Source organism: Anopheles funestus, chromosome 2RL, assembly GCF_943734845.2.
Source record: "Anopheles funestus chromosome 2RL, idAnoFuneDA-416_04, whole genome shotgun sequence".
Classification (NCBI taxonomy): Eukaryota; Metazoa; Arthropoda; class Insecta; order Diptera; family Culicidae; genus Anopheles; species Anopheles funestus.
Genome location: NC_064598.1, coordinates 2,098,199 through 2,110,881, shown reverse-complemented (window position 1 = coordinate 2,110,881; position 12,683 = coordinate 2,098,199). Strand labels below are relative to the sequence as shown.

The following is a 12,683-nucleotide window of genomic DNA, read 5'->3' as shown; positions in this document are numbered from 1 at the left end:
GCGAACAAAAGATAACGCGGAGCAGTGCATTTGCCATATTAATATCAAATAAATATGTGGCTGTATTTTTTGGTTCGATTCACAATCCGGCCGCGACGTGCTTCCATGTCTCGCTCAATGATTAGTACGCGTCGCCCCCCGGGGGAATAAATTCGGAAGCAACAAATACTTCAATGTTCGACGATCCTTTCAGCGAGATCTCAGCACAAAAAAACACAACAAACATACCCAATCCAAAGAATGAATAAATGAACGTAAAGGAACATTGCATTTACTCTTTACCCAAACACAACTGCATTTACCCTCTGTGCAATTGTTATGGTTAAGGTTTTTGTTTCCATCTGCCCTCGACAGTGGCTGAAAGGAGACTTCATAATCAATCAAAAAAATTACACCAGCACCGCGGGCCATAAATTTTTCTTTTCGCAATCGAAGGGTTCCAATGCAAATGGAAAACCAACGCAAGCAAGCACAAGGCTCTCTAGCGCCAAATGCACAGACTACATTAAAAGACTGATTTTTGCATTTTTCTTTACCAGCGATAGATGATTTTCGGTTCCATTCCCCCTTACTGGTTAGAATCAACTGATAGAGCATCGAATGGTAGAAGAACAGCAAAGAGCAACCGTACAAATGACAGACATTTTGCTATAATTACTCCACCAAGCGCTCTCATCGTTGCAAAACATTAGACGAACTCCAGACATTAAACGACTCATCGGAAACGGCTCCTTCTGAATGGCATCTTCCGGAACGGTACGAAGGAGAGATTACCGGGCAAACCCATATCCTCCTGCATCTTCCGTTTAACAGTAGAAGTCGCTTCCCGATGTGAAGTCTCCCGCCTGAGGACTTCATCAATATCGGGGCGAATCGGGGCCCGAAATGGCGAATGGAGCCTTTGTGATTTTGTCGGGCTCGATTTGTGAGCTGCTGCTGCTTCCGTTTAATGACAGACGACGCTGCTCCGCATTGGGATTTGCGTGCTGTTGGCCAATTACGTGCGCGCCGGCCGGGCCCTCGGCGTCGGTCGTCTCGCGTGCGCTAATGACTAATTTGATGGATCCCGCCGTTTCTGGCAGCCCCGGCTGCCTAACGGCGGCAGGATGGTTGATTGATTCTTCGAATGAAAAATTTCCAAGCCAGTTGTGCCTGTACCTCGTCGGCCGACATGGTGGCAAATATCGTTGTCACTTCGCGGAATCGTGTTTGATTCGTACGGACGCGATCAAGGACACTGCAGCAGCTATGTATCATCGCACCGGATCGTTAAGATGCTGCCGAACCCTTCGTTCGAATTTTTGCCTGGCAAAATGACATCGCCGTAGTCGTCGTGTAGCTCGCTGAACCACTCTCGCAGAAGAATCGACTTTTTACGAGACGTGTGATTTATAGGTATTCGCTTTTATGATCCCCATCTCGTGAGGTCTCGATGCTTTTTTCCCCCCTTTTGTTGTTGCCTTCTGGGACTGGGGCCAATGTCGACGAAAATAAACTCCACGCCAATGGCCCATGACCTCCGCCTACCCACGCGTCCCACACAGCGGACACAACACTGTCTACAAAGCTGTCAAATAAAGTGAGGTTAGAAGAATTACAACCCCACCGTTTAAGTACCACCCGAGCACACGTAGTTTTCGAGTGCCATATTCGAGCAGTGATTCGAGCAGTTATGCCGCTCAAAATGGCCGCAGCAGCCACAAAAGAAGCGATCGGTTAAAATCGATCACAGTCATCTCCACTCCGTAGCCCCCTTTTTGGGGTCGCAATATAAAGTTGTGGCAATATGATCAGCCCTGTGCAGTTGCAACCGAAGAAGGATGCAGGTTATAGTCGCGATTAAAATACCAATTAGTTCCGCACGTTTTCTGCGCTCGTTTCGAACCGAACGCAATGCTTACGTGCCGGTTTTTCTTTTTTTATTTTGGTTTTGTTTTGCTTAATCGCTTCTTACCGTCTCCGTCATAATCGCACGTCTCATCTCCTGAGCGGAATTACGATGATGGCTTCAAAGGCAGATATAAAAACTCAAATCAAAAGAAGCGAAATGGCGAAAACGGAACAAGAGACTCACTTGCCCGCTTCACACAAAACTCCCATGATGCTGGGAAGATACGGATGGAGACGTTTGATATAAATTTTATAAAAGCTGAACGAATAAATATAGATTGGGACTGGAGATAGCTGGACTGCACCACACTGCCTGCCATCCACGGCCACGGTTTCAGCTTCCATACGGGTTCGGTGTCTTTTCGCCTTTTCGATGTCCGCCCTTCGCGCTCATCGCCGGGACAGGCGCACTAGGCTTCGACGATGCTGGCGATGCCCGAAGGGATGCCCTTCATCCATTTGTTTCTTTTGCTCCATTCCCGATACGCCATTGGGCGATTGCATATGTGCACGATCTGTCTTCCTTCCCTGCAAAGTATCCTTTTCTCTCTGCCGACTTTTTGTCTTCATCCCCATCTTCAACTTTTCCGAAGTGCTTCGTCTGACGTACGTTTGCTATGGTGCTTCTCTTTGATTCTGAACCGATGACGACGTCAACGATGAAACGCTGCGCTGATGATGATGATGATACTTCACGTTCGTATAAAATGTAGATTTTTTGAAGAGCAATATTTTTTATCCATTTTCTTCGATGGCTGAAATTGACCTCGAGCAATGGGGACGTAAAGTGGTATGCAAGTAAAAAGATGTGATCCAATGCGGGGTGACGCCCATCCGCAGACTTCTGTGTAGCAAAAACGATTCTGACTGCAGCTATGTGCATTTGTTTCTTCTACCATTTTGCTTTCCTCAATTCAATCGGGTGTGGTGGTAGTTGTTTTGTTTCTACATTAGCACAGCCACGCCACGGGCTGGCCCAATGTCGCTGGTTTATATGACAGATGTATACTAATTGCAGGTGCAGAACCCGGAATGCCATCTTACGGTCGGCCAGACGGTGATCTCAGCGACGACCGCATGCAGCAAATCCTGTCCGAAGCCTCCATGATGAAGCGGGGCGAACAGCCCACTCCACAGCAGCAAGCGCACCATCAGCAGCAAATGCGCGAACAAATGCAACTGCAGCAGCATCAGCTACAGCAGCTTCATCTCAGCGGACTGGATGATTCTACACAGCATAGTGACAACGACTCCAAATCTCCACACAACCGCGACGTCCATTCACCCTTCTCCAAAGACTATCTCAGCGGGCGTCTGGGAAGTACGGGACGACCCAAAAAGTACGATAACGACGACATCTCGCAGGATAAGATCGCCAAGATCTACCAAGAAGAGTTTTCCAAACTGATGCGCAGTCCTCGAGAGTTCCCAAAGTAAGTATAGCGGTCAAACGCACCAGCAAAACAACAGAACAGGCAAAGTTAGTTGAATGTGTTTGCTATAACTTGTCGCGTTAGTCTTCTATTTCCACATTTCCTCAGCGGCGGTATGCCACCAATGGATCGCGTACAAGACGACAATCTCCGGATGGCATTCGAGGCCTACCATCGTGAACTGGCCAAACTGCAACAAAACGCTTCCGCTGCCCTTCCAGGCATGCCCAACATTTCCAATCTCCCCAACTTCTTGGCACTCCAGCACCAGCAGCAGCAGCAACAACAGCAACCATCGCAACCTTCCACGCCGTCGGGACAGCCGTCGACTCCATCGCAACCATCGCAGCACGCGACGACCGGGTTGAACGGAGGTTCCGCTCAGGATCTTTCCCTGCCAAAGGATAAGCAATCGTCCTCATCGAAGCTGAACGGTACGATATCCGATGCCGAGTCCGATGCGGACATGAGCCAGAAAGAGCTGGATGAAAGCATGAAACACAGCGCCTTCAGTCTGGTGAAACCAAAGCCTTCGGAACCGTCGGGCATCTGTACGCCCACTACGACCGCATCCTCAGCGGCGCCAAGTCCCATCGGCAACAGTATCCTTCCGCCAACGATCACGCCTACGGACGATTTCTCCGTTGCTGCCAGTCCACTGCAGCGAATGGCGTCGATCACCAACTCGCTCATCACGCAACCACCCGTCACCCCACATCACACCACGCAGCAGCGTCCTTTGAAAGCCATCCTTCCACCCATCACTCAGCAACAGTTCGACCTGTACAACAATCTCAACACGGAGGACATTGTGCGGCGCGTCAAAGAATCGCTCTCGCAGTACTCGATCAGCCAGCGACTGTTTGGCGAATCCGTTCTCGGTCTCTCGCAGGGTTCGGTTAGCGATCTGCTTGCCCGACCGAAGCCCTGGCACATGCTGACTCAAAAAGGCCGCGAACCCTTCATCCGCATGAAGATGTTCCTGGAGGACGAAAACGCGGTGCACAAGCTAGTCGCCAGTCAGTATAAGATCGCTCCCGAGAAGCTGATGCGTACGGGTAACTATAGCGGAACGCCTCAGCTCCCCGGGTTACACATGCAGAAGCAAATGCCTCCAACCATGCCGAAAATGTTGAGCGACTCGCTCAGCAAGCTGCAGCAAGATCAGCAGAAAACATTGCTCCAGCTTCAGATCTCCCAAATGCAGCAGCAACTGCCCACAGCCCAAGCTGCTCAAGCCGCCGCACAGCATCAGCATCAATTGGCTGCCGCGGCTGCGGCCGCTGCCGCTGCACACCACGCAGCCCAGGTGCAGGAAGTGCAACGTCATTCAGCTCAGCAACCACCTTCCTCTCAACCATCGCCGCTCGGTGCCATGGGCTCCCAGAACTCCTCCTCACAACAGCGCCCTCAGCAACCTTCGCCACAGACGATGCTCCTGACGCCTCCAGGCATTCCTCCTCAGCATGCAATTGCTCTGCAGGGCCATCCAGGGACGCAAGAGAAGAAGTCCTCCATCATGATGCCAATCCATTCGCCCGTTCCGCAAGGTCCACCGGTTTCCGTTGGGCAGCATGCGTCCCAACCGGGAGCACCAAACTCAATGCGCGGATCCCTCCATCAGCACATCTCACCAACGGTGTACGAAATGGCCGCGCTAACGCAGGACCTCGATACGCAGGTGATCACGACCAAGATCAAGGAAGCGCTGTTGGCGAACAACATCGGGCAGAAGATCTTTGGCGAGGCTGTGCTCGGACTTTCACAAGGTTCCGTTTCGGAATTGCTGTCCAAACCCAAACCTTGGCATATGCTGAGTATCAAGGGTCGCGAACCATTCATTCGCATGCAGTTGTGGCTGAGCGATGCGAACAATGTCGAGCGGCTTCAGGTGCTGAAGAACGAACGACGCGAGGCCAGCAAACGGCGTCGATCGACAGGGCCCGGTGGACAGGACAATAGCAGCGATACCTCCAGCAACGACACGTCCGAGTTTTATCACTCCAACTCACCCGGGCCTGGTTCGGTTGGGTCGGCTACGGCTCCTCCTAACAAGAAGCAGCGTGTGCTGTTCTCCGAGGAACAGAAGGAAGCTCTCCGGCTCGCTTTTGCCCTCGATCCGTACCCCAACGTGCAGACAATCGAATTTTTGGCTAGTGAGCTCGGGCTGTCGACACGCACGATCACCAACTGGTTCCACAACCATCGAATGCGGCTGAAGCAACAGGTTCCGCACGGTCAACCCTCCGAACCTATTCCTTCGCGCGAAAACCAATCCGGAGCACCGTTCGACCCGGTACAGTTCCGCGTACTGCTCGGCCAACGGTTGATGGAAATCCAGAAGGAAAGGTTAGGTCTGAGCGGCATGCCACTTCCCTATCCGCCTTACTTTGCGGCCACCGCACCTGCCACCAATCTGGCCGCTCTGATCGGACGCGGGTTCATGCCGGGAAGCGAGGCGGATCTGGCAGCACTGAACAAGAGTATCAGCGAGCAGATGAGCGGTCTCGATCTCTCCATGCCATCGACATTGAAGCGCGAAGGAGATGACGACTACGAGGACGATGCCGAAAACGAAGAAGAAGCCGGCAGTGGCCACATGAGCGATTCAGAGTCCATGGACGGAAGCAGCAAACGGGGCGGCGATGACGACGATCTTAAGACGTCGCTTTCGCTCGCCAGCCTGCAAGCCATGTCACGGATCAGCCGCCGTAAGCCAGCCGCCCCACAGTGGGTCAATCCGGACTGGCAGGATCCGGAGAAGAAGACATCCGCATCCGCAGCGACGGCCGTCTCCAACATTCCCTCCGCCAAGAAGGATGCCGCGGACGCCATCATCAACGGTGTGTGTGTTTTGCAGCCGCCCGATGGTGTACCGTCGGTGCAGCAACGTTTCGCCGCGGCCATGGCAGCGGCAGCAGCTGCGGCCGTTGCGGCGGCCACCGGTGCAGGAGCGACCGTGCCTTCCCAAAGCCAAGACGACCCGTCGAGTGATGCGGAAAACGAAGACGATGACGCCAAGTCGACCCACTCGAAGCACTCCTCCTACGGTTCGGATGGTAAGCTGGACGAGGATCGTCCCAGAACTGCGCACGACGAATCGGAATCGGAAGCACCGTCCGATGCGTTGCGACCGGCAGAAGAGACGGCCCGGTCAGGCGGATCGGATGCAGCACAGGAGAGCAACGGTAACCGATCGGGCACCGCAAGTCCCGCTTCCTCCTCGGTAACGGTCAAGAAGGAAATTCTCGAAGATAACAACGGTGATCGGTGGGATGCTTACTAAAGGCCGGTTTTAAATCGGATTGTGTAGATGATGCTCGAACACACACGGTGACCGGAATATCAGTATCAGTGCAATCAAAATAATGTGTAACACACACACACCCAACACACCCGCGCACATCCAAAATGGACGTTGGACAAACGAAAAGTGTCACCCTGGAGATGTCCCGCCGTGGTCACTCCGGAAGCAAAAAAAAAAACTACACACACACAAACAAAGAGAAAGTAGGCACGCGCGCTAGCTGTGTATGTGATTGTTCTAAACCATTTTCCTTACGTTCTATTATACACGTGTATTTCCTTCAACACAGAATCGATCGACAAAGCGTGATACGATCGCATTTCTTCGTTCTGCTCTGCTTTATGCTCTTGTACATAACTTGTTTCAACAAATTCCTTGTTTTGTTTACTCTATTTCCCTCGTTTCCCACTCACTATTTCCCTTATCGCTATCGTAAGAAGACTGTTAAAAGTGAAGTTTTAAAAACAACATAATAAGCAAGAAGTAAGCATTGAGGAGAAACATTAGCACAAATCACACGAAACGACGGCTAATACAAAATCATACAAAGAGCTGTAAACACACAAAATGCATCAATGCGGCATGCTCGATTAGACGGTAAGGTTCATTATTTAAACAAGGAATGGTTTCCACCGTTCACGGAATAGCAAGAAGACAAAGAAACGAACCCCTTCTTCTTTTGGGTGGGGTAGCTCCACTTGCCCCCGGGGAAAGCATTAAATAGAAGGATCGTTAAGATTATCTCGGTTTAGGTTTTAATATCGTATTGTTTCTTTCGCTTATGTTTTTAATACATAGTTTAGCTCGATCGACTAGAGAGGCAAAGGGGGTTAGGTTTTGTTAAGGAGTGTCCCGCCTTAAGTGGCAGGACAGGAACACACATACAAAAAAAAAACAAACCGAACGAACCGGTGGCGTTCGTGTTCGAAATGCATTTATATGTTTTATCAAAACTTGTAGATAAACGGGAAAGCCGAAAATTCCAAACAGTGGAATGTCTAATAAACGTACTTAGAGAAAATTTAATGCAAAAAAAACAAACAAACAAAACCAAACTATAAACACAACATAACGACACATTCGAATCCCGACAAACGGACACACAAACACTGGGAATGAAGTATCAAATCAAAAAAAGGGGAAAACGAAGTTTGCACATAAAATCAAGAATCAATCAAAATTTATCTCACCGTTTGTGGGGAGATGAGAAAAAAAATACATAATACTTTCTCGACGTGTCTCGACGCGGACACATACTTTTAATAGAAATTACACATACTTTCGCCATCGTTCGTTTTGTAAAATACTAATCACAAACTGAGGGAATTCGTAGTTAAAAAAAACAATAATTCACACACACATACACACTCATACATTGTACACGGACTTGTACCCATTACAAAACTGAAAAAAGGCCAAATATATTGTTAAAGTCTAAGTAATTGCTAGCGTTACAGAATGATACAGGCTGGGTAGTAGACAGTACGATCGGGGATGCGAGAAACCGCTTTGCATTCGATGCGTCTTGCGCCATTTTGTTTTCCCTTCGCGCCCGCGCGCACACACACACACGATCGTACACTGTGTGATCGACTGCTCGCATAATGTTTTAATTTTGTAGCCTTCTCGTCCTGATGCGGTTGCGAGGTAGAAAAACCCCATGGCTGTTGTGTTGTTTTCTGTCTCTTTTAGCATCGATGAAGCGATCTCAAATTTCATACCAAATATATTTAACAATAAAGCAAGCAAGCAAACAGGCAACACTTCTACAAAACAGCACAGGCTAGGATGCAGAAAACAAAGGGCGACATGTTGCGAACGTTATTCAGAGCATGTATTGAATCATCTTTTATCTTCTTTTTTTTACTACTATTTCCTCCGAAGATCGAGAAAAAGCGATGCTTCGAGGCTGTACATTGTCTTGTACATAGTTCGATCGTTACAGAACGATCATCGCAGCATCCTGTCCCATTGCTTCCATTCCATCACTGTATGAATTTTTCCCTTCACCCTTTTTCACCCCCCAGGAAATCCCGCTGTACGTAAAACACTGGCTGATGGGCTGATGAGTAGCGAAAGTCCCCCACAGCCGCCAACAGCAAACAAAGTAACGCATATCCCGAATTTAGCGAAAGCAACAGCACCGACTAACGCAGTCGATCCATGTTTGCGCATTTAATTGGGTATCCTTACCCTCATACACGGACACAGACAGACATTTTAACACGGTTTGGGGAAGGGATGTAATAGGCATCCAAAAAAGGCACAACTGTATATTTCAATACCGTACGTAACCACGTGGGCCGCGAAGCAAGCGAACGGAAGGGAGCCCGGGATCCGGGAAAATGGAGTAGAAACCCTGGAGGGACTGATTTTAGTTTTTACTTTTACTATATTATATCCCCAACCGTCGATGGCGATATATTGTTAAACGAATGTGTAGAGATTGTGTCCGCATGCTCTTTACTTAAAACGGCTCGTAAGGATTTTGCGTTCGAAGCAACTGTTTAACAAAATGTTTCGAAACAGCCCGGAAGAGCAAAAGCGAGAACAAATGCCCCCTCAAGAAAGAGTGGGCGAAAGAGCATCGAAGGAAGAAAGAATAGCTAGCAAAAGGTTCAACTTTTTTAATACATAAGTAAATCGAAACAAATTTGAAGTATAATACAAGTAATGGGAAAAATAAAACACACAAAAAAAAAATGCGCAAAAGTCGAAACGGGAAAAACAAGAGACGGATCGATTTAAGAATACGTAATTGCAAGCATGGCTGAAGAAAATGAGAAAAAAAAGAAACACAAAGAATGCAATATTATGAGCGAATACATATGTCAAACAAAACAACACAATAATTTTATGCAAATAGAACAAAGAGCAAGGAATGCAAGACGTTTTTCTTTTTAAAATTTCGGATTCCGGTATGAACCCCGCAGAAGGATGTGAAAAGCTGAACAAAAAACAGCCGTGTGTAGTATGTAAAGTAGGCAAACAAGCACATTTTGTTAACTTATTGTCCGTAGTTCTTCTATTGATTAGTTTTTAGGGCGACGGAGAAACTTTTTTGCGAGAAAATCCCCTTTCCAAAGTCAGCCTGTCCACCCTTTTTCGATATGGGCCGGTGGTCGGTGTTGTTTTCGTTTTAATTGAAATTGGTTTTTGTTTCGTTTTCGGTTACATTTTTGTTTGGATACGGTTTACATTCTTTTTATTAAACGATCAAACAAAACGATGGTCTGTGGCAAAAACGCTGGGGACCCCTGTACATATAGCATCGAATGAGCTTTGGTTTGATTTTCAAATCAGTAAATAATATTTCTCACAGAAACCGGGGAAATGTTTTATTTCACTAAATTCACAAGATCAAGTATTTAAAAGTATCAGAAGCCAGCGTACCCTTATTGGAAAAAAGAGAATCCGTAATTGTGCAGTAAAATTGTTTTGCAGTAATTACAACTTGCCCAAGGTATAGTCAACGGGTTGACAGCAGACGGAAATTAATTAATAATCTAATGATAAGTACGCGCCACAGCGTGACAGAGCGTGGGATTGGGGAAAAGTAAATAAGTAACTTATCGAGATTCAATCGGCTTGTGGAGACAAAACAAAAAACAACAAAACATGAAAAAATCAAGCCACTGATAAGAATGCAAACACTTTTCGTTTCGTACTTCAATCAAGTCGGTTTTAGTGGCTAGTGCTGTTCAACTTAACAGTTAGTTGAAGAATCGATTCCACAGGAAAATCACACGTACACACACACCGATACACAAACACACTGACACAGATGCACAGACAACTCAAGCAAAAAGCAGCGAAACACGAAACAAACGGAAAAACAATAAACAAATGTCTAAGGGAGGAAACGAAGAAAAAGAAGGAAGGCAAACAAGGTAATGCGAATTGTACATACTTATTATCATATCATTATATTATATTGTATTGATTAATATTATTACAAACAAGCAAAAGGCAGGAGAAAAAGAAGTAATGGTAATACATTATTGCATTGAGCGTAAAAAAAAGAAAACAGTAGACAAAAAAGAGACAAACGAGGCCGAAAATACAGACAAACACACGCAAAAAACAAAATCACAAAATAAGGAAAAAAACCAACATACAATTGTAGCGAAAAAAAACGGCCCGACGTACAGCAGTAATGGAAGTATAAATTATATTGTCTTCTTTATGAATTTCTATACAATAAAATGAAAATAAAATATTATCTGTAATGAATAATATAAAACAAAACATAAAGTCACTTGTTTTTCTTTCCCTCAGCGTTGCAAAGGAGAATCCGAACATATTTTTTTCATAGCTCTATGGCCGCTCTATGCCCCCATGTTGCCGTGAAAACTGAATTTTCACTCTGAAATTTATCTTTTAAATAGACATTGACATAAAATACTAAAATACTGAATATTTCCAATGTAATATCGCTATATGCGACACAGCGATAAGCCGTAGCCAAAGAAAATAACGTTCATATTTAAAAACTGAACGAAGGTCTATTTCAACAGCTGCGCCACCTGCTGCGAATAAACTGAACTAAACACCGCCATCTACATATCGACACGAGCACCATGCGCTAGTTCGCAATTTTAACCGTACGTGGCGCTATCGTAACCGTCGTTTTTCCAACAACAACGAAAATTTAAAATTCTCGTCGAAATTTGAATTTTTCCCACCGCGACCGGCTTTTCGCGCGATATTGGTTTTTTTTTATTGCAATCGTCTCGAAACTCTCCTTTGGAGATGTTTTTGTACCGCAAGGACCCTGTGTCGAAGAAGCAGGAACAGAGCGGGTCATCAGCTGCTGCCCACAAGACAATCTCATATTTCTGATAGTGGAGGTGATACTGAAAACGACCTCAGATGCAGCTAGAATCATTCCCTTAATGCCATTGATCTGTTCCTACTGCAACAAAATACACTGGCCGTGTTGGTTCTGTTCGTCTATCTTCCTTTGCCGTACCCATCCCCACCCACACGTGCACTGGTTTCTTAATTGTGGGCGGTGCAAAGTAAAAGACATGCGATCGATTCACAACAAAGCAGTACCATTATCAACCAAAAAACTCGCGGTACCTTTCGAGTGGTTTTGTTCGCCTGATAAACGATAGATCTGTGGGGGATGGATTTTTTAACCCTTTTCCCCTTTGTGGGTGGTCGCACCATGCAATCCATCCTACGGAAGGTGTCATTTTTCTTTTCCATCCCACAATTGGCCGCTTTCCCGCTTTGAGGGGAAAAGGTCGGAAGCAAAACAAAAAAAGTTATACTTTCTCTAATGTTTACAAAAAAAAACTGCGTTGAACGGTTCCGGTTCTTTGGTCGAAGACTTGCTCTCTATGAAAGACTAGAAATGAAGGGGACACAAGAAGACGCTTCTTCCAAATTACCCCAAATAAAAAGGGTTGCACCCGCAAACCATCACCCAACAAAAAAAGATTGTAATAAGAAGGGTCGCACCGGACGATGTTCCTTCGGTCAATTGTGATAAGGGAAAAGGAATAAAAAAACCCTGGTAACAATTCACAATCACCAACGCGGAACTACCTCCACTGTCTGGTGCGTTTTATGAGCTTCTGTTAGCTTGGTTGCTTCAAAGCTGGACAACGGACAGTTTGTCTACGAGGAAACGAAACACCCGCAAAAAAGGATCAGATGCGAAGAAGGGCGTCACAAACCATAATGGGAGGGAGTTGTTCTCCTTCGTCGGTGGTGCGAAACAACCCAACGCAATGTATCCCGCAAGTACATTTTCTAGGAGAATCGCTTCAATCTTGAGCTCTCCCACTTTAAAACGCGCGCAGAAACTACCAAACTAGCAGCAGCTGACGGAGGTTTCAGGATTTATTTTTTTCTACCTACTCTCGAAGTAGGAGAATGCGGACGAGACACTTAAAAAAGGGTTTGCCATTATCAGATGCAACCATTAAAATTATTGTAATTTTTTACGAAATAACTTGCGAATTATTTGAAGAAGTAAGGTATTTTAGATGTAATTCTTTTAATGAACAATTTGTATAAAATACTAAAATTTAAAATAAACG

The 12,683-nt window shown here is 46.4% G+C and overlaps 1 protein-coding gene across 6 annotated transcripts in view; it reads left to right on the top strand.

The window, feature by feature from the left end:
• The window catches only part of LOC125760700 (homeobox protein cut), a 168,920-nt gene extending 158,036 nt beyond the window's left edge, over positions 1–10,884 (top strand). For 5 of the 6 annotated variants that reach the window (XM_049421075.1, XM_049421074.1, XM_049421077.1 and 2 more), the window contains 2 exons: positions 2,909–3,323; positions 3,408–10,884. In XM_049421075.1, the coding sequence (XP_049277032.1) occupies positions 2,909–3,323; positions 3,408–6,609 (3,617 nt within the window). In that variant the 3' untranslated portion in view covers positions 6,610–10,884. The remainder of the gene's footprint in view (positions 1–2,908; positions 3,324–3,407) is intronic. The other variant, XM_049421076.1, reaches the window with a different exon arrangement.
• The last annotated feature ends 1,799 nt before the right edge of the window (positions 10,885–12,683 follow it).